The sequence below is a fragment of the Acartia tonsa genome, chromosome 8 (genome assembly GCF_053477335.1).
Source record: "Acartia tonsa isolate MP-2025a chromosome 8, ASM5347733v1, whole genome shotgun sequence".
In the NCBI taxonomy this organism is placed as follows: Eukaryota; Metazoa; Arthropoda; class Copepoda; order Calanoida; family Acartiidae; genus Acartia; species Acartia tonsa.
This window is the reverse complement of record NC_137267.1, coordinates 15,197,186-15,220,474: the sequence shown is the minus strand read 5'-3', so window position 1 is coordinate 15,220,474 and position 23,289 is coordinate 15,197,186. Positions and strand designations below refer to the sequence as shown.

At 32.1% G+C, this 23,289-nt stretch overlaps 1 protein-coding gene across 3 annotated transcripts in view; it reads left to right on the top strand.

The window, feature by feature from the left end:
- Vps13 (vacuolar protein sorting 13C) overlaps window positions 1–23,289 on the top strand; it is a 134,732-nt gene that overhangs the window by 75,120 nt on the left and 36,323 nt on the right. For all 3 annotated transcript variants that reach the window (XM_080169195.1, XM_080169194.1, XM_080169193.1), the window contains 13 exons: window positions 281–431; window positions 1,226–1,300; window positions 1,726–1,826; window positions 2,916–2,981; window positions 3,472–3,559; window positions 3,877–4,019; window positions 12,673–12,804; window positions 13,327–13,457; window positions 13,738–13,812; window positions 14,210–14,337; window positions 15,379–15,446; window positions 21,906–22,136; window positions 22,351–22,577. In XM_080169195.1, the coding sequence (XP_080025321.1) occupies window positions 281–431; window positions 1,226–1,300; window positions 1,726–1,826; window positions 2,916–2,981; window positions 3,472–3,559; window positions 3,877–4,019; window positions 12,673–12,804; window positions 13,327–13,457; window positions 13,738–13,812; window positions 14,210–14,337; window positions 15,379–15,446; window positions 21,906–22,136; window positions 22,351–22,577 (1,616 nt within the window). The remainder of the gene's footprint in view (window positions 1–280; window positions 432–1,225; window positions 1,301–1,725; window positions 1,827–2,915; window positions 2,982–3,471; window positions 3,560–3,876; window positions 4,020–12,672; window positions 12,805–13,326; window positions 13,458–13,737; window positions 13,813–14,209; window positions 14,338–15,378; window positions 15,447–21,905; window positions 22,137–22,350; window positions 22,578–23,289) is intronic.

Here is a 23,289-nt window from a genome sequence, read left to right as displayed (position 1 = left end):
TTAGGTCTAACTTTTTAATTCTGACCATGGCATACCATAGGTTTGGTCAGAATTAAGATCAGTATGACATAATAACCCAACTTTACGGATAATACGTGGAAAAAAACTGACCTAGGCCACTTTGTCCTCCGTATCATAGCCCTAACCTTAACTTAACCTTTAGCGTCTGGTTATTTAACAGAATTTTAGTATTTCATGATTGGGAGTATGCTAAATTTTTCGTTTATTGTCTTATCCCTTCAGATCCCTGTAGAGACAACCAACTTGTTTATTTTGTCAGGCTGAAAAGTTGGCTAAGTGTACTGGGGAGGAGGAGAGGATAGAACAGGATATTGATATCTCCATCCATGGTATTGGTGTGTCCCTGGTCAACAATGACGAGAATGTTAGGAAGGAACTGGCATACCTGTCTGTCTCCAGCAGTAATATAGGTGAGCACATCGTCTGTGGCATCTGCGTGTTATCGGTGCATTGCTCGAATCTCGCCCAAACACCTGAGATGGGTTCTTAAAAGATAATGCCGCGTTTTCTCGACATTTTTTACGCTCTGAATAACAAGCGCGGCATTCGCGAAATCTAAACAGAGTATACAACTTAAGAATTCAAAATTTTAAAATTATTATTTTAGCCATTTGTATAATGTGTAATATAGCTCTAAAAAGATATATTAATTAATATGCAGGAAAAATGGATTTAAGATAATTTGATTTTCTTTTATAAAGGCTGTACCAACAAAAGCGAAATAATTAAATAAATAGTTGTATACTCTGTTTAGATTTCGCGAATGCCGCGTTTGTTATTCATAGCGTAAAAAATGTCGAAAAACGCGGCATTATCTTTTAAGAACCCATCTCTGGTCACAACCAAAGACGTTAAAATTATTCCTGTTGCAAATAGGTGGGCGGCATAGTCAGATTAGGGTGTATATGTATGCTTTAGCTAAAATCAGGCGCAACGTATTACTATGCACGGTTAGGACTTCTAGACAAAGGTCTTGATGTTTGGCTGCGCAATCTTGCACTTCATTTGCAAGATTTAGTGCAGAGATACTACAAAGAAAGAAATAATGGTGCTCTAGAGGTTTTTAGGTTATGAACAGTACACCTGTTTTGTAGTGAAGGAATATTTCCCATTGCACTAAATGAGGACATAATAACTTTTTTTTAAGAGAGACGAACAGATATCATTCTTTTTTGAATTATAGACAAAATAAAATTATTTCTAGTGTGGGAAGTGAGACAGGAAGGAAAGAACCGGTACCGGCCCCTCACCATCAACCAATGTGCTGCTATAGAAAAGGGAAAAATGAAGTGTTTACTATCAAAAGTATCACTTTGTTAATTTTCGTGTTTAGTAGAATAAATGGTCAACTCAAAAGGAAGAACAATGTATGGTTTGATTTTATATATAAAGTATTAAAAAAAATTTTTTTTGGTTCGCTAAGATTTTGCTTACCACTAAACCATTTACTTAAGTTTTTAATATAAGATAAGCTTTAAATAGGTCCTGGAATGGTTCTAAGTTATTTATTTTCCTGGATATTTTCCTGCCCACTTCCTTCCCCCTCTCACTACAGAGTCCCTAAAATGCGAGGGTTGTATCCCCTAGGGGAAGCCAAAAGTATGAAAATTTCTAGGTTGTTTATTTGTGGATAGGGGAAAGGGGGGGGGGGGGGGGTAAAGTTACGGGGTAAAAATACTTTCGCTTCAACTTTTTCTGTGAAGGATTGTGAGAATTTTAAACGATTAATGGCGGTTAATCAGAGCCCCTCACCCCATCGAGAATTTGAGGCGGACGGCACGACCATCATTATAGACTACGCCCAGGTAATTATTTTTAGCAGTGTAGCTACTCTACATCAAGGGTATGTCCGTTTATTATCGGTCACTTGCGTTGCGGCACAGACCATTAAAGAATTACTAACATTCACGCAATTTTGTAATTATCAGTACACGTAGACATATTCGTTATAATATAAAACCCTGTGAAACTTGAAAGGGCTTTTGTAATCTTAAAAGAACGGGCGCGTGGGGGGTATAAAATGTGCCCGCCCCCTTTTAAAACCAAAAATTGAAATTCCTTCAAACACAGGCATGTTGCATATCAAAATGACCGCATTGAAATGCTGATTACGAATCTAAAAACTATTTTTATAAATATTGCTCCTAGTTCGAATAAGACCTCATTAAGTACCTAAAACAGCTGATTTAGTCAAAACCGTTTAATTCGGTAGGTTATTTGAAGATCATTTCAGACTGAATTAATATTTTTCAAAACGGTTTTTAGATTCGTAATCAGCATTTCAATGCGGTCATTTTGATATGCAACATGCCTGTGTTTGAAGGAATTTCAATTTTTGGTTTTATAAGGGGGCGAGCCCATTTTATACCCCCCGCGCGCCCGTTGTTTTTAGACGAATGGTAGATAGGTAGATTTGAAATCTGCATCAAATTTTAAGGATTTTTTTTTATAAAATTCGTTTTTTGTATAATTCTTTATTTAAAAGCGCAAATATAATTTAAGTATAATTTTGACATCCGTGATAGGTGAATTGAAAACTACCTGAACTCTAATTGGTTGAATGATGTACGACAATTAAGCTTCTCTAATCACAGATGTCAGAGTTAGTTACCTAAAACTGCATTTGCGCTTTTAAATAAAGAATTATACAAAATACGAATTTTATATAAAAAAATCCTTAAAATTTGATGCAGATTTCAAAATTACCTATAACATTAAAATTCTTTCCATCTTATATAGTCTATTGGTCAAGGGCTGGTTTAAGGCTATTTTAGGTAGATGTACCTCATCCCCTAAGAAACAAAAACCCACTTGGGGCGAAGCTACACGTATCCAATATTGGAAGCGCATCTCTAACATTTAAGACTTTAATTTTGAAACCATTTAACGTTTAGGATCGAATGGAAAAACCTTACAGGGGCAAACTAAGACGACAATTCCAGAAAGGCCTTTGGCTACAGGTAAAGAAAATAATTCAATTTTTAATAATTTAAGTTAAAACCTTAACATATCTGGGTATATTTAAATGCCGAATGTTTAAATTATGAAAAGGAAAAATTAAAGTGTAAAAAAACATCCATAAGTAGCGAAGCATAAAAAATGTATGGACTTGTAACTTATAAAGCGGATAGTTAAAGACGACAAAAATTGAGACCAGGATATAAAAAAATATTAGAAATCACCACTATTTAATCGATAGATATATTTTTCTATTAAAACGATAGATATATTTTTTCTGTTAAATTGGTTACTCCTGACCTTTTAAAGTGTATCTTAAGCATTCTATCTTTAATAGTAGCCGAGAAAAATCACATTTAATCCTAGCGCAACTGACTGATTTACGGTCAAAAAAAAACTAAAGATTAGTTTCGCTTAAATGAGAGAAAAGGCAGTACAAAAGAAGAGACAATTTTAATTTTCAGTCGACATTATGTGATTTTTTATGTAAAGGTTCGAAGATCTCCTCACCAACGGCAAATCCACATGAAAGTGAATCATATTCAGCTGGATAACCAACTCAATGAATGCCTTTATCCAGGTATAATTTATAATTGTTTTGGGTATGAACTGTTTGAAGAGCAAGGAAAATAAATTCCTTAGATAGTAAAGCTATAACAAAAGAATATCAAATTTCTTATTTATAAAAGGAGAATGTGATATAAAGTGTACATTAAAGTTACTTCTAGAAAATAAAAATACACCTTTACTCCATAAAATCACAGCTAATCTTGACCTTGAGTGTCTTTTCATAAAACTACTTTCTGGTTTCATCGTCATTAATAGAGATTTTCAATTATACTTTGTGACATGTTTATTTTATCTAAAGTTCAAGTATTTCATTGACCTTGTTTTAAGTTATCGCTGCGCCAGTGCCCCCACCCAAGTCAGTGACTGCCCAGAGTGTGCCCCACCCATTCTTAGAGGTGTCAGTGCTAGAGTACACTAGCCCCGCCCATATGGATATGAAGCAGTACAAGTATATTCATGCATTGATACAGGTACTTTATTTCTGTACTAAAGTTAGTCACAAGCCCCGCCCATATGGATATGAAGCAGTACAAGTACATTCATGCTCTCATACAGGTACTTTATTTCTGTACTAAAGTTAGTACACTAGCCCCGCCCATATGGATATGAAGCAGTACAAGTACATTCATGCTTTGATACAGGTACTTTATTTTAGTACTAAAGTTAGTACACTAGTCCAGCCCATATAAATATGAAGTAGTACAAGTACATTTATTTTTGTACTTTTTGTACTAAAGTTAGTACACTTTCCCCGCCCATATGGATATTAATCAGTACAAGTATATTCATGCATTGATACAGGTACTTCATTTCTGTACTAAAGTTAGTACACAAGCCCCGCCCATATGGATATGAAGCAGTACAAGTATATTGATGCATTGATACAGGTACTTTATTTCTGTACTAAAGTTAGTACACAAGCCCCGCCCATATGGATATGAAGTAGTACAAGTACATTTATTTTTGTAGTTTTTGTACTAAAGTTAGTACACTAGCCCCGCCCATATGGATATGAATCAGTACAAGTATATTCATGCATTGATACAGGTACTTCATTTCTGTACTAAAGTTAGTACACAAGCCCCGCCCATATGGATATGAAGCAGTACAAGTATATTGATGAATTGATACAGGTACTTTATTTGTGTACTTAGGTTAGTACACTAGCCACGCCCATATGGATATGAAGCAGTACAAGTATATTCATGCTTTGATACAGGTACTTTATTTGTGTACTTAAGTTAGTACACTAGCCACGCCCATATGGATATGAAGCAGTACAAGTATATTCATGCTTTAATACAGGTACTTTATTTCTGTACTTAAGTTAGTACACTAGCCACGCCCATATGGATATGAAGCAATACAAGTATAAATGTATGCTTTGATACAGGTACTTTATTTGTGTACTAAAGTTATTATACTAGTCCAGCCCATATGGATATTAAGCAGTACAAGTATATTCATGCTCTCATTTAGGTAATTACTAAGTACTAAAGTTAGAATTCTTACCATGTACTTTATTTATGAATATAGTACACGTGTTGTTACTGCTAAAAGTTCTTTATTAATGTTATCACATAACAGCACATTTAGGTATGAATGATTTAACATTTGTATGATATTTTTTTTCAAATAGAGACATTTTGAAGCTTAAAAAGCGCTGTAAATTGAATTTGTAAAACAATACCAAAATAAATGTAAACACAATTTTATCTGCTAGATTCACCTATTTTACCAATGAACAAGCTATATCTTGCCCTGTGGGCCCCCTCCTAATCTTTAATTAAAAGGAAAGGTAGGGGGTGGGGCGGTTGGGTTCTTTTTGCTTTATTAACATTTTTGGAAGGTTGAATCAGACATTTTTAGGAACTTACTTTAACTAACTAAAAAACAGGATCACAAATATTTCAAGAGAATTAAAATCATAGATGAGGTGGAAGGGTTGTTGGTAGTCCAACAAACAAGTATAGGAAATTGCCCTTTATTTGTATGATAAAAACCAAGAAACATATTTTAACATTAGTCTAGAGAATTCTGGTATAAAAACATGATATAATTGAGCATTTTATATAAATGAAAAAAGAATAAATATGATTTTGTTATCAATGTTTTTTTTTGCCATTGGAGATGTAATTAATAGTTGTTTAAATGTCATATGAACTAGCGGCTACACCTATACAAATTTTGTGTAAAAGGGAAACTATTTTGGTCCAGCGGTAAGTGAGACCTTAAGGTAAACGCACACACAGACATACAGATAGACAGATAGATATCCTGTTACTTTTAAAAAAGGATCAATTATTTTTGACAGAAGTTTTTAAATTTAGACAACTATGCAGCTATATTTCTGCTGGCTGTGGAAATGACAGCATCCCAGTTTGAGATATTTTGATTTTGTTCTTCTTTCCATGATTTATTGAAATTTAGTTTGATCTTTGTTTTATTCATTATCTGTCAAATTAGGTGTATTTTTTTGCATTGAATTACACACTTTAAGCTGTACAGATTATTGTGTCTGATTGAATATCTAGGGTAATAAATCTTTTCTTTATTACGATATTTCTACAATAATCACTCCATCTCTTTTGAGAATGTTTAATTTGATAATAGATTTGTGCAATTTGCTGATTAATATTACTGCACCAAATTTAGTAGAAATAGGAATAGGTATTATGATAACAAAATAACAGAATATAATAACCTTGCAATGACAGTTTTTGTTGCATTTACTTAATATAGTCAACAGACAAAAAAAAACCTTTGATAATATTGTTGTTTCACACTTAATTTTTGTTGTAGTCAGCCATAGCTAAAAATAAGGGGAAAACCTATACTACTATTTAAAGTAGAACATTTTTTGTTTGTTTAGCTATTAAGATATTTTTAACCCATGAACCAATTCAGATTTAAATTTTAGTAAACCTTCACATAGGTCCCTGTATGGTTTTAGACTAATTTCTACCCCTCCCTCATTTTGGTGCTTGGTGTTAGTGATTTAAATTTATTTAATCGCGGAATAATCAAATGTTTATAAAATTATGATGTAAATAAGTATCCTGATTTATTCTCTGTTTTCTAGAATACTATTCCTTTCCTAGTGGAGATGAGAGTGTAGATTTATGTCAGTTTGAATCAAACAGACCATACTATCTTCTTTCCTTTACAAAACATTTTCTTATTTGATCTCATAACATGTTCAATTTTTAGTAGTGAAATTCACTTTGTCTGTCCGTCAGTCTGTAACGCCATGTAGGAAATGTAATTTGAGGCCCAGCCCTGCATAAGAGTATGCCATTGGCCATTCATTCTATTTATTGCAAGGCCTTTGTTTTTTGCATAGCTACTATTGTTTTAATAGTTGATTTATTTGCCATTCAAGTAATTATATAAAAAATTCATTTAAATTTTACCTATTTAAAATTATAGAAGCAAATATTGTATTTTAAAATTTCTCCATTAAATGCAGAGGTAACCTGCTGTAAAACACTAAGTAGGTAATGAATTAAGTATTGTAGACTAGGGGAAGGGAGGGGATATACTGTAAATTACACCAGTACCACTAGTTTTAAAATCACTTTATCTTATTCGCTGCCCAATAACTTTGGGTACTTTTATTAAATTTTGAATGGTTGGTACTAAACTAGTAGTGTCCAAACTTTTATAACAATAATTTTAATCAACAGAAGGGGTAATTTTGTTTATCCTCATTATTGATTTACATCAATTTATCTTCCATTATATTATCCCTTTATATCCCTGATTGTAGACATAACTTGTGTGGAAAAGGTAATTATCCTATAATTAGAAACTTTTACTTGCCTGCGACCAGACAATCACACACACAAACACACACACAAACACACACACAAACACACATAAACTCTCACACCCACACACACACACACCCCAGAGAATAGATGTAAAAGTTACAATGTGAATCATGAAATGCTGTTGAGATTGAAAAAAGATTAAAATTAAAAACATAATAAGCTTTAAAATCAAGAAAAGAATTTTTCTGGTCTGAAATGTATTAATTTGCAGAAAAAGAAAGTGGCTGATAAATTGATGTTTATCCCAATTGATGATTCACAAAATTACCCTTTCTGTAGATTACAATTATTGGTTGAAGCGTCTTGACACTCAATTTAATGAACCAATCAATATTCAAAATAGTCCTAACAGTTGTTTCGTCATATTTTCACAGTAGCTTTTGATAGGTTATTTTAGGTTAGGTTAAGTAAATGTTATGATTGCGCCGCATGGTTAGACCCCCTCCCCCTGCGGGGGCTAGAAATAGGAGTAAAGCCACTGTGAAATTACGATGAAACCCGCTACTTTTCTTTTTTTGATCTAAAAACGATATTTAAAAAGTCTGGGGACCATTGTAATAAACAGCCCAATGTCCCCTTCCTTTTGTCCCCAAAGTTTTACAATAACGTTTTTTATTCAATAGCTTACCTAATCATTTTTTGGACTTCAATTAAAAGAAGGTGTATCAACTTTTTTTTTATGGCTAGCCGGTTCTTTTAGTAAGTAGTAGATGTAAAATTTTTCATAAAATTCAGATATGCAATCGGTTTTTTTGTAGACCTCTTATTTTTTAAGTAATTTAAGTTTTTAAAAAAAATAATTAAGTCGGTTTTAAGGTACTAAAACGCAACAAAATAAAAGAAGAAAATGGCCAGTAAGAACAAAAATAGTAAGATCTTTAATTTGACACCTTACTTTTAAAATTCTGTTGATTAATTATTGAAAAAATCTATTTTTTTAACCTCGGTTTAATAAAAACTTTAGACCTAAATATATTCTCAAACAGACATAAAAAACATGGGTTCATATATACCTTTAGAATCAGAAAAATATTACGAATCCATTGTAAGCAAAATTGAAAAAAAGTAAAAAAATATAAAAATATAAAAATGGCCAATTGTATTTTTTGTTCTGGCAACACTATCGTCTTCCCTTTTTTACCCCCTCTTTACCCCCTCTATACCCCCTTCCCATTTTTATACCCAATTCAAAAGTTAAGACGTTGCCTGTACAATATAATATGATATTTTCATATAATTCCTTTTATTGTAGTTTATATACTATATTGTAAACTTTTTTTTTCAATTTTGCTTACTATGGATTCGTAATATTTTTCTGATTCTAAAGGTATATATGAACCCATATTTTTTTACTTGTGAAATGATAAAATTGAGTTCAAAGTTTTTATTCTCGTGGGTTTAAAAAAATCGATTTTTTCAATAATTGACAGAATTGAAAAAGTAAGGTGTCAAATTAAAGATCTTACTATTTTTGTTCATAATGGCCATTTTCTTTCTTTTTTTTGTTGCATTTTAGTACCTTAAAATCGACTTAATTTTTTTTTTTTTAAACTTAAATTACTTAAAAAATAAGAGGTCTACAAAAAAACCGATTGCATATCTGAATTCTATGAAAAATTTTACATCTACTACTTACTAAAAGGACCGGCTAGCTATAAAAAAAAAAGTTGATACAACTTCTTTGTTTGGTGTGTTTATTAAGTTGAGAATCTAAACGTTTCAATCACTAATTGTAATCTATGGGGATTTAAATCAATTTATCGGCCATTGTCATGTCTTATCCCTTTCGATCCCTGCCCTCCCTTCCTGATTAATTGTACTGTATATTTTGGTCAGTGATCTTACACGACTGTCATTTTTTTAATGAGGTGCTGGTGTCTAAATTCCCTTCCGCATGTCCTTGTTAAAAAGTATTAAGAAAAAAGCATGTACAGAATTAATTTAGTAAGTAATTAACTAGACTTTATTTTAACGTTGTAACAAACTTACTTCAAATTCAGCTACAAAATATGATATCCATTCTGCCTTTATCAAAACCATCAAATTTGTATTGAACATGATAAGTTTTGAATATTTCTACCCCTAAAGCAATGCGACTTAAACTTTTTGATAATACTGCAGCCAGGGAAAAGGGATTGTGATTCTGATTTTCCCCTCAACCCCCTTCCCTTTCTTCTCCCCCTTCTTACCCACTTCCCTTTCAGTTACACCAAAAAACAAGTTTTACTCCAACAAAATATTAAATTTTTGGCAATTTAAATGAAATTGATTGGCTAAATAGCAGCCCCTGACTGCACCTTACTTTTATACAGGGATATATTGATCATAGAAGTGCTTTAATTAATAAAATATTAAATTCAGCTTCTACAAACAACGAAATTAATTCGAAAAAAAATCACAAAACCTTAACGGAATTTTTAGTTGTCGTTGGTGGGCAACACTTAGTAGAATTGACGACCTTTTTATCTGCCCCCCAAATATTATTTTAGATTTTTTTCGCTTGTTGTCTATACCTTATTTCTGATTTACACCAAAGGCTAATCGATATTGTTGTGTCTTAGGGATCAGACAATGTACGATAAATTGGCCCCTTGAAAATTATTATAATTTACTTTCTCATGTCCTCTCCCTCCCTTAAATTATCTAAAAGTATGTATTAGCTGAAATATTGTTATCCTTGTTTAAATTTAAAGTGTGATATCTTTATTTGATCAGAAAATCACACACATTCGAAAATAACAGGTACAAATATTCAGAGAGAAAGGGGACCATGGGATTTTTATTACACTAGTTCCTAAAGTTTTATAATAACGTTTTCTTATTCGTTGGCAACTTTGAGGACTTTAATTGAATTGTGATTTGTTGGTTTATTAAGTTGAGTATTCAGACGTTTCAACCACTAAATCTACAGAAGGGTTAATTTTGTGTGTCATCATTGTGTATGTACACCAATTTATCGGCCATTGTATTATCCCTTTAGATCCCTGACAAATATAATAATAACAAGGAACATAACTTATATTTGCAACTTAGCACATTAAACAAACTTTGCAATAAAGTAAAAGGATCTCTGTCTGTCTGTGTGCATACCGAAGGATCTCGCTAACCACTGAACTGATATTGTTCTTCTTTACAGGCTGGCTTCTCATAGGTCCTGGGAAGGTTTATAACTATTTTTGTAGAGTATACTGCCCCTAGAAAAAATTGACCCATCCAAAAACATTTTTTTTCACTTTTTCTTTTTAAAACTACAATTGAAAGTGGGGGGGGGGGGGCTCGAATAGGGCCCCTAGAGGCTTATAGGGGCGTATCCGCTAGTTTGATTATATAAAAATATAATTAACACACAGACAGACTATTTGTTTTTCAGCAGACATTATCCTCTTCCCGCAAACGCACTTCTGCAAAATTTTGACAATATGGAAATTTTTGCAATTTGATTTTAAGTCAAGATAAAAACCAGAATGGCAATATTCAAATAAAATGAAGCTAAAATCTTACTTACATTATGGCTTATTAGCGCAGGGGGGAACAAAAAACGCCCTCCCTGGACCTATGTGAAGCTTTAAAAATAAGCGAGATATTAACGGACCAAAAACATACTATTTTATTTAATAATATAAATATTGAAATAATTTTATTCATATGAATTTTCACTGTCAGGATAATACTGTCTTTATATTAAAGTGGTTGGATGTTTGTCTGTCTTTGGACCAAACGACTTAACAAATCCATCAAAATATAGTATTATCAGTTACAGAGAAGTATAAAAAAGTATCTCTTATAAAAAGGGACTGTGTGATATGTTTTATTTTACACACTGAAAATGGCATTTTTATATAAGATACTCAATTCAATGGAACCACTTATTTCTTCTCAGATAGATATATTTATATAAAATACTGTTTTCTTTGAAGATAAGTATTCTAACATAAAATTACCCTTTTTAGCCTATTATTATTTTATCAAGTCATCTTTCTGCTTATATGAATATAAAAAATAAGCTATTTTGATGTATAAACTGCAATGACATATAATACCATGTGCTTGGATTAGTTAATTGGTTAGCCATAGATTCTAAGTGTTTTGACACTTTTTTATAGCCACTAGAGACAACTCAAGCTCAACGTTAAAGCACATTATGACTTGACGCGTGATCTCACAAGAGCTCCTAACCTAACATAATATGTCTCTAATTAAGCCACAGTATTATATTACTCTCTCTTTTGATTTTATACATTTGCTTTCACGTCTTTTGCTTACTATATCATTTTATGGGTATAGTTCCTTTCGTTGCAACGCTCCTTAAGGGGCGATTCTTCTTTTTTTCACAGTAGCTTTTCTCCTATTTCTAGCCCCTTCGGGGGGCTCTAACCCTGCGGGGCCAATTGCCTAACCATGTGGGGCAATCACCTAACCTAATGTAACCTTACCTAACATAATATAACCTATCAAAAGCCATTTTATAAATACGACGGATCGCCCCTTAAGGGGGGTTGCCACGAAAAAGACTATTCCCGATTTTTCCAAATACATGTCACTTTTTCCTCTTTTTACTGAAATATATTTTCGCTTTTATTGAGCAAAAGTGTTGGTTTTGGTTGATTTATCTTGTCTGCAATAGATTTAGGTGTATACTGCATTCCTATAAATTGTACGTGAGTCTAAAACACCCCTGCCCTACTTCTTAGATACAAACCTGAGTCTTATTTTCATATTGTCAAAAGCCTGATATCTGTAAATTATTACTGCTGCAAAAATGAAAGAAAGACAAAACCCTTTAAATCATACTGAGATATTTTTTTTGAAAGCGTAGTAACTTTTATTTCACATTTCATTCCATTACTTTCATTTCTTAAGCTGTGAATGGTTATCTTCCTTTTCTTATTTCTTTGTTTATCTTAATATGCTTTGCTTCCATAAAATCAGAAAAACATGTTATTATTAAATTAGATGGTCACAAGAATAAAATTTTCTTTCTTGGCTATTGAAATATTATAGAAATTTTAATTTTTATTTAGTATTGCGCTAATATAGGGACTAATGGATATATTATTACTTGACTGTTACATCAGATTTACATATACTCTGATAAAGTGATGCTCACAGCTAGCTAAAATAACGATACCTCCCATCCCCTCCTCTCCTATAGAATGAGCGAACTGGCCAATAAATGAGGTCCATATTAGCAAGCTAAATTGACGGCAAATTTTCTCCTGTCAATAAATCCACGTATATTCTATATTCATTAAGAGACATAATTTAAATTGACATAAAATAAATTGTTCAGGAGATGCAGCTAAAAATTGAGCTTGGATTTATCAACGCCATTTCCTGCCTGTTCGAAGAGGAAGAAATCCTGGACGAAAATACTCCAGAAAAGTTGGAGAAGGACCTGGAACTTGCCAGAAAACCATTACAGGTATTATCTGATCACATAAAAAAACATTGCTTTAAAACAAGGATAATTGCATCTTGTAAAAAATAAACCTTTTTTAGATTTTCTTTTCTCACTTTTTTATTTCCTAAAAAGAATCATTTTCTTAACTCTAAATGTTTGAATAGGTTTACATGTTGTCGAGGTTTATCAATAAAAATTATGTTCGATTTTATTTATTTGAAAGTGTAATAAATGAGCTAATTGCGCATATAATAAAAATGCACATTTAAGACAAAAGTTGCCATATTTAAAATTTAAAATGCATTGTCTGAAAGATATCAAAAACTATGTACTAACTTTTCTACGCGTGTTTTGTCACAAAATAAATTTACACAAGGATGACAACATCCATAACAATTCATGAAACACATACCCTTAAGACACACGGCCGTCTATCATGAATAATAGCTGAGAATGTCTACAGCGTTGCGGACTGACTGACGGACAGACAAAGTGAATTTTAAAGGAACTTCGAAGCTAATAAATGACATTTATTTAACTTAGGAGCACGCTATCCTCACAGTGTCCCAGGGGAAGAAAGATTTTTACGACTACCTGCACATGTCACCACTCAAGATACACGTCAGCTTCTCCCTAACCTCCCACAATTCCCGCAGGGATGGCGGGGCTACAAGGTATGTTAAACTTAGGGATGAAGAGGACATTGGAATGTAAATTATGTTGGTATTCAAAGCAGGTTCGCTTATGTGTTGATTTAAAAAAAGATAAAGTATTTGATTGGTTGGTTCATACTATCAATCCATAACCAATAAGTTCAATCTACAAACGGAGAATTTATAATTATTGGGGATGTAATTGTAAAGCAATATATCGTGCAATAAACTTAAAAAACCTTGCAACTTTCAAAAGATTTCCATGTATGTTGTGAAAGAATAAAAATGTTTCTATTTTTAGGGGTTCCAATTTTATTCTGCTGTTACTACAGAGCTTTGGTGTTACTATAACAGATAGTAACGACATCATATTTAGGTAATGCTATTTGTTATGAAAACAATGTCAATAAGAAGCGCAGCATAGACAAACTAACAACATGTTATTTTACCAATAGCAGTAATGATATTAAAATTTTATAATATTACCTGGTTACAATGTACATTTCTTAACATATCCCGTAGTTTCAGCCAAAAGGATAAACCTATAGAGGAGCTACAATTTAGATTTAAAGTTTCGTAACCATAAACAATATGTATATTTCACATAAAAATTTTCGGCAAGTCAAAAATCATTATTACTAGGACAAAATATATTAATGCATGTTGTTAAATAAAAACCTTTCTTGGTTGAATCAATCTATGATCTTATTAATTGCCAGGCTGATTCGGTTATACTTATCAGAGCAACTTTCTACAGCTTTTTTACTATTTAGATTGGCATATTTTGAGAGGAAGCACCAGTTTTATGGCATAGGAGATTTACTGGCAGAAATTAATCGCCATTACACCAGCCAAGCTGTCAAACAGATGTATGTCGTTCTTCTTGGTCTTGACGTCATAGGTAAACATTTTTTTCATATCTTTGATCTCTTTAAATAAAGGCTTTTCTTGCGTTTCATTAGGTACTGTTATTCTCTTGGAAAATAAAGTGATTAATAGATAAAATATGAAATAAGGATTACAACATTTATAATAACACAAAAATATCAATTATGGATACACAAACTGTATAAGTTGTATAGCAGATGTTCAGTTGAGAAAAAGAGAAAACATGCAATAAATAATAAAAAAAATCACGAAACCTTTATGAGTAATAAGTATGTCTTTGATGCATGACCGTCAGACCAACGGACCAAGTAAATTATTTACTGGATGCTTATTAAAAATAAAATCATAATCAAATTTTAAAATGTATCTAGCAGCTGAAAAATTTAATTTCCTCATAGCGTTACGGACAGACTGACAGATGGAAGGACACAAAGATTAAATAAACTCTTCTAATAATAATGACAAAATCAAAATTGATTAAGATTAATAAATATCATATGTGTAGGTAATTGTTTCAGAAAGAAAGTTATGCTTACTTTAAAATTAAATGCTTTGTTAATATCAAGCTCCATGTAAATAATGCATTGCTGACTAAAACAGATTTTGAATTAGAAAAGGGAAAATACTAATTTGAATTGTACAGAAGTGTTTTATCATATTGTTTGAAGGATTATTTAAATGTGATAACTGTTTATTTATCTTTTATGGGCTAAAAGCTAATGGAACAAAAAAAAATTTTAGTTTTTTTTCCCCTATATTATTATTAAAACCAATATGTGTATCCGAAGATATTTGAACTTATCTAAATTTGGACACGAATAATAGTCGACGAAAAAAGAAAAAATGTGTATTAATGGCCATAGGCAAATTGATTATTTTTTAAAAGGTTTACTTTCTAGGTAAATGTCTAAACTACGAATTTTTAAAACCAAATGCCAATTTTGCTACTAATATAAGCAGTATTCTAGTGGTTATTAGCCCTTATACTAATATTATTTGCTTACATTCTCGGTCTACGGGGTTCTGCAGTTTGAATTAATTGCTTAATTTTTAGGAAATCCGTATGGGTTGGCAGTGGGTGTGGCCAGAAGTGTAGAGGATCTTTTCTATGAACCGTTCCAGGTATTTTAAGTAACAATGAAGAAGCAACTATAAAATTTATTTAGTTTTTGAATTATCATAACCTTTCCCCGAGGAGGGTTGGAGGGCAGGTATTAGGCTATTTTGCTTGATGATTAGTCAATACACTTCAAGGTAAACAATAGCTTTTGTGTTAAAATGTTTAGAAGCTACAGTTGAAGCCTCTGGTTAAACATTACTTTCTATTAAAGAAGTAAGGCTTTGTTTGTCTATAGGGATCTCGCTAACCACTGAACCGATTGAGTTCTTCATTGTAATGATGCTTAGCATAAGGCCCTGGATAGTTTTTTGCTACTTCATTTTTAAATTCATATCAAGGGATGGTTTTACACTATTTTTAATCCCACTACAGAGCCCATAGATGCCAGGGCGCAGCCATTCATACTAAATTTAAAATATATTTATTAGAGCAGATTTGGCATTAAGTTAATTACAAGGCATGATTTAAAGAAACACCCTTACAAATCCTTTTCTATGTTTTTGCATCCTTTCCTAATACTGTAGATCCCATAAAAACATAAAATTAGTATTCAACGATTTATGATAACACAAATTCACAGTTTTTGCATTTTGGGTACAATAGATATATTCAGAAAGATACACATTGGTGGTTTTTATCCCGTGGGATCTGAATACACAAATAGAAAATGGACATATGGTTCGGAAAGTTTTTAAGATAGAGAATGTATATATTTACTAACACAATACTAATAACTATGTATTGAAAAATTTAGCCAGTCATAAAATTTCAATTTTTAAAATATTGGAATTTCTCTTTTTTTAGCAGCGATGCTACTCTATAATTTACTTTGTCTGTCCGACAATCAGTCCGTAACGCAACTAAGATAGTTGGCTGAAATTTTTAGTGACGATTCCTATGACATGTTTCTATAACTCACTATGTCCATTTTTTGTGCTTCGCTACTTATGGGTGTTGTCATCACTGCTTTTCATCCATGTTTTCTATTTCATTTCTCTTTTTGATTGTGTTTGTGTGTGTCTGTGTGAGTATTTATGCGGGTGTGGTGTGCATCTGTGCAGTAGTATGAAATATTAGCAGTTAACCCTTCCCCTGTCATTAGATACGCGAATATTATTCTTAATAATAATTGCATATTTAGATTTAAGTAAGAAATCAATCAAAGCATAATTAAATCATTTATTAAATCATTTTTTCTCTTAATTTTGTCCCTTTGTCAGTTAAGATCTTGCTAACTGCCAAACTCAGTTCTCTATTTTATGAAACTTTACATTGGTTCATCCAAGATCTGAATTATCTATTTTACCACCTCCCTTTCCCTAGTTGCTAGGGGCGTGGCCAGAAACCATTTTATTTTTTATTGTTTGAGAATATTTGTCAATGGTCATACTACATATAATATATTCCATATTTTCTGTATTATTTGTTGAAAATAAATCAAAATAAAACTGAGAGAGGGGACAATAGGATGTTTATTACACTCGTCCCCAAAGTTACATAATAACGTTTTCTTATTCGTTGGCTTATCAACTTTGGGGACTTTTAATAAATTTCGGTAGGTTGGTTTTAGTTAAACAACTTTTATTGAATTGAGTGTCCAAACGTTTCAACCACTAATTTTAATCTATAGAAGGGGTAATTTTGTGTAACTTTATGTGGGATGTACATCAATTTATCGGATATTGTCTTATCCCTTTAGATCCCTGTAGAGAGATAGTGAGTTGTTTAGAATGATTTTGACATTTAAATTTTGAAATTTTGCACTGAATAGTTTTAAATCTATTTTGCATTTGATTTAATGCATTCTGATAGCTATACACAGATCAATAAGAATGATAGTGCTCGAAAGTAGCGAAGCCTTTTTACATATGTTTCCCTTATTTTTACATTTAATAGTCCTAATAAGAAGAGAGGGGACATTGGACTGTTAAATTAGTGTTAACTAAGGTTTTATAAACACGTCTCTCAGCTGTTGGGTTTCCTATATATTTTCACTCTAAGAGATGCTATGTTCATGAAACTGAATACCATGCTTAAGAAGTTAAATTAATTACCATGCCATCTAAAACTACAAAATCCAAGTTAATAGAAAATTTTGGTTGATATTTAAATTAAAAATCATAAAATTGTAGAGATGCTTCGCTTTTAACAAATAAATTTTGAATGCTATATAAATGAACAAATAAATCTGCGTTGTATATGATTGTATAGCATATTATTCATATTCAAATAGAAAATCATAGCTTGCATTATAATAAATAAAAACTATGATTATGATACATATACTATCCTTTGCTTGTCTATCCTTTAGAGCCACGGAGTTTTTTTTTTATTTTTTGTCTTCTAAATATAGCCTAAATCCTACAAAGAACCGATAGAAACTTTTTAAAATATAGAAACTGTATATAGAGATCATAATGTGTAAATTTTGTATCTAAAGGGTTTTAGAATCCTTTTATGCTGTTAACCTTTTTATATCTCATATTTAACCCCCCCCCCCCCCTTCAAAAAATGGATACCTAAATAATTCTGCCAATAATAAAATATTCCAACTAAAACAGTTTTATTTTCTGCAATATCAAAATGAAAATGTTTCGTGGGAAAATATTATATTCAGACTGGCCAGAGTGTACGTTTTGTACGTTTTGTACGTTACGCATCGAATCTGTGTACGTTCTGGACGTTATTTTGATATGTGTACGTAACGTATTTTGAAATTTGTATTTTTGTACGTTTTACGTTTTTTTAAAAAATAATAAGAATCAAATATTAGCAGAAAAGTAATTTGTATGTTTTGTACGAAAATTTCAACAAAAACTATAGGTGTATTGTATTAAATAAATTCAATATTATCTTAAATTTTCATAGAACAAAAATATGTAGGTAAATTATGCATATATGTTATTAAAACTTACAGTTTAAATTTATGGATTTGAAATATATGTCCTATAGATTTAGTTCAAACTATTGAACAGAAAGAGATATGCAGTTGACTAAATTCAAGTTTAAATGCATTTCATGCAACTACCCCTTTAATAGATTTTACGAAAATTTTTTTCAAATTCTTTATATACTTGGGTAAATTTTCCGAGATATCAAATGGTGCTCAGTTTAGGATTAAGAAGTCTTATTTTTTGGTATCTTCAGTTTTTAAAGAATAAGAATCAAATATAAGTATAAAAGTATTTGTATATTTATTTGTATTTGTACAAAAAGTATTACAAAAATAGTATATTATCTATAATACAAAGTAGAATGATGTCTGTCCGTCTGCTTGTCCGTCTGTATATCAGAAGCTTAATATCTCAGTAACCACTGAACCTATTGGGCTCTACTCTTCATGGAATATACCTAATAGTCCTGTGATGGTTTTTTGCTTTTTAAAAGCGAAGCTTTTCTATAATTAGGGTCGGTCCGTACGTCCGTCCGTCCGTAACGGATAGCTCTTTTCGTTAATTTAGGCATGTCCGAATTGTCCTATAGATTTCAAACTTTGCATGGTGATTCCTATAGAAGTTGGGTTCGAGTTAGAAAGCGTAGCAACTCTATAATCATTACCAGAATGTCCGTACGTCCATTTTAAACATGTTGATTTTTTTACATTTTTAACAACAAATTTGTATATGACCTAATTATCCGATTGGTCGGATTTTTGGTATACTGATTCCTGGAACAACAAAGTACAATATTATAAGCGAAGCAACTCTATAATCAAGTCCTAAAAATGTAAGTATGTCCGTAAACATTATCCTTACAACAAATTTACTTACAATTTTGCTTTGACTTTTATACATTTACATTCTGATTATTAAGTTATGACATTATACAAGTGTTAATGTCCGTTTGTCCTACCGTTTCAGAGCTTCGCTTTTATGGATGTTGTCATCCTTGTTTTTCTTTGGGGGAGGGACACTTACAGCTTTTTACTTTCTACTAGGATTAGAGGCTTCGCCCCTAGCCTCTAGTGGCTTCGTCCACTCTTTTATAGAATCGTTTGTTGGAAATTTGTCCAAAAAAAATATAAAAAAAAGATTGTGATTATTTTTTTCATTTAGGCTTCGCCCCAGGGTGCGGTGGGGGTTCCCCAACCCCGCTGATTTGCATTAGTTTATAAAAATAAATTGAGGGGTGGTTGATTTTTTTGGAGGGTGGGTTTCCCACACTCTAAGAAAATAGCCTAAAACTACCACAGGACCAGTAGATATATTCCCTGATGATTAGAACCCAATCTGTTCAGTGGTTACCAAGATTTTAAGCTTTAGACAGACAGGCACTGATTTACTTTGTATCAAAGACTAGTATTTTCTGAGATCTTTAGCAATAGACAAAATAACCCTATATCCTATTATATATTTATCCTATAAATCCTTTTTTTCTGTAACGAAGAATCTCGCTAACTGCTGAACCGACATGATCATTGTAAGGTTGTAGGCTATTTTCTCTGTCCTTCCATATCCCTTCAAGAACCTGTATTCAAAATAGTAGAAAAATAGCCTAAAACCATCTCGGTAACTGTATGAAGTAGTTATGAAAATCTTAAGCATCAGACAAAAAACTTACTACTTTATTTAATAGAATATACTTAGTACGTAATAACAGGATGTATGTCTCTCTGTCAGTTTATTTGTACCGAAGGTTCTCGCTAACCGCTAAACCGATATGGTTCTCCTTTACAGGGTAGCTTCTCATAGGTCCTGGGAGAGGGTACAACCACCCTCCCAAGAGAAATTACTCTTAGAAAAAAATCACCACCCTTCCCCTATTTTCTCTTTCTTTTTAAAATTGAAATCAGAAATGGGGGTGGTCTACTCCCACCTCCCTCACTAAAAAATTTATTAGCGAAGCTACTCTATTATCACTTTGTCAGTCCGTTATGCTATCGGAGAAACGTGATTTTCTCGGCTCCTTTTTTTTGATTGAATAAGTTCACATTCTACATATTTTCATTGAGATTTGCCTTTTGGTTGGGGTGCTAGAAGATCTATTCCTAGATTTTCTTTTTTTCATGGTTTTCTCTACTTCTATTCAAGATAGACGGCTGAAATTTTCAGGGAATAAATAAATTCACATTTTACATATTTTCAAAAAGTTTCTTTAAGGTTTGTCTATTTGTTGCAGTGCTAGATCGATTCCTAGATGTATAGGTTTTTGTGATTTTCTCTACTCATATTCCTGATAGACGGTTGTAATTTTCAGTGATTGTATTAGTTTTCATTCTCAATACTTCCACTAAATTTCATTGAGATTTGCTTATTGGTTAGGGGGGCTGAATTTATTTCTAGATTTTCACGTTATTATATATTTTTAAAAGGTTTTGTGATTTATTTAAATAAGTTAAATGCTTATTTTTTACGACACTACTCTATAGTTTATATAGTTCCCAGATTTCCATTCATAACTTTTGAGCTTCGCTACTTAAGGATGTTGTCATCCTTGTTTTTTACTTTTTATTTTTAAATAAAAAAATGGGTTTTTAATTCAACTCCTCCCCCCCCCCCTAATCAAGTTCCTCTAGAGGCCTCTAAGGGCGTAGTCGCTGGTCCTTATAATAGGATATACTTTGTACATAATAACAGGATGTCTGTTTGTTTGTACCAAAGAATTTCGCTAACCACGGAACCGATATGGTTCTCCTTAACAGGATAGCTTCTCATAGGTTTTTGAAAGTTTTATAACTATTTTGGGGAAGAGTGTCACCATCCACCCTCCCAAGAGAAATTGACTTTAGAAAAAAAAATACCTCCTCCCCCCAAAAATGAATTTTAATTGCTCACTGATTTTAAGTTAATTTTTTTCCAGATGTCTATAAATAACTTTTGAGCTTCGCTACTTATGTATGTTGTCATCCATGTTTTTTTTTATTGAATTCAACTCTGCCCTCCTCAAGTGCCCCTAGAGGCCTTTAGGAGCGTAGATGCTAGTTCTTTTAAATAGAGTAAGAGGATATCTTGTGTCCTTGTGTCTGTCAGTTCGCTATGGTTCTCCTTTACAGGTAGCTGCTAGTAGACTTAAATGTATTAATAATAGGTAACTAGGAAATTATTTAACTTATTTTTATTAGGAATGTACGTTTTTTGTACGTTTTTTTACTTTTTTTATGTACGTAACGTATTTTTTTTGTGTACGTTATGTACGTTTTTTATTTTCAAAATTGGCTGGCCAGTCTGTATATTATATAACATTTTTATTATAATTCTATTTATCTATTCCGACAAATTCAGAGAACTATTATTTTTCATTTTTATTTTGCAGAAATAGATAAGTACATATAGCATTATTTTGTATGTTATACAACTGAATTTTTATTATGGAATCTTTATTCAATTATTTTTAACGGCGAAGTTATCTTATAACTCACTTATTTGGTCCGTCGGGGACATGTTATTTACTAAGAGATTAGCATGAAATCGTTTTGTTAAGGTTCCTTTGACTGCCTATAATATTTTTTATTTTTTTTTTAGGGAGCTGTTGAAGGGCCAGGTGAATTCGCCGAAGGCCTGTCAATCGGCGTAAGATCCGTTTTCAGCGGTGTGGTGGGGGGAGCCGCTGGTACCGTGTCCAAAATTACTGGCGCCCTCGGCAAAGGATTGGCCACGCTGACGTTTGATGAGAAGTTTCAAAATAAACGGCGTGAGACGATAAAACGGCGGGAACAACAGAATCTAGTCAATGGAATGGCGTCTAACGTCAAGGCATAGCTAGCTATGATATGAAGAAATGGTTGTATCATTATTTAGAGAACTTATTAATTTACTTACATACTTTACATACTTTTTTGATTTTGAAACACTTTAAGTCTTAGGTAGGTATTTGTAAATATAATATGATATCTGCAAGCTTTGTATATAAATATATTAGGATGTTCAGCCTACCCAAACATTTATTCATAGTTATCTAAACGTTAAGGATCTTTCGATCGGTATTGTGGGCGGGGTAGCGGGGGTCTTCATCAAGCCCTATGAGGGCGCCACACAGGAGGGTGTCGGCGGATTTTTCAAGGGAGTTGGTAAGGGGGTGGCCGGTTTGGTTACCCGCCCCACTGGTGGCATTATTGACTTTGCCAGCGGGACCTTTGATACGGTGAAACGGGCCACCGAAGTTGGGGATCAGTTTACGAGGGTCAGACCTGCAAGGTAAAAATTGATTCTAGTTAAGTGACAAAAAAGATATTATTATTTGATTATAGGAATGTTTTTAAAGAAAATTAATTAGGCTGAAAGGTTAAGGTATAAACACGATTTCTCATGCTTTACCTAAAAAAAAAATTCAGGACTTAAATTTAATCTACTTGAATGCGTGGATGAAACTAATGTATACCATTTAATAATAATTTTAATACACAGATGGGAAACTTTGTTTATCATCATTATTTCATTTCAATTTCTTTGTTTGAAATTGAAAAATTACAAGTGAAATTATTATACACACATATATATACAAACACACACACATCAATGGAATAACAACAATTTAATTTAAAACAACAAAGTACTATACAGAAAAGTATTAACACAAAACAGCAACATAAAATATTTTTTTTATGTTTATCCAAATGGATTTTTATTAATATACAATAAGATTGAATTTTTAACCTCTTAACATTCGCTAGCTCATTTTATCCCACGGTTTTTATGATTTTAAAAAAATTGTTTGCTTTTTTATGGTCCCAAGGACCTTTAAAAATGGTTTCCCAAAAGAATAAAAATACATATATTCTAGCGGCCTCTAGAGGTACTTCAGATGGAGAGTCGACCACCGTCATTTTAATTTAATTTTTTTTTAATTGAGGGAGGGGCGGGTTCATTTTTTTCCCTTCGCGATTTTTCTTGGGAGTGTGTCATTACT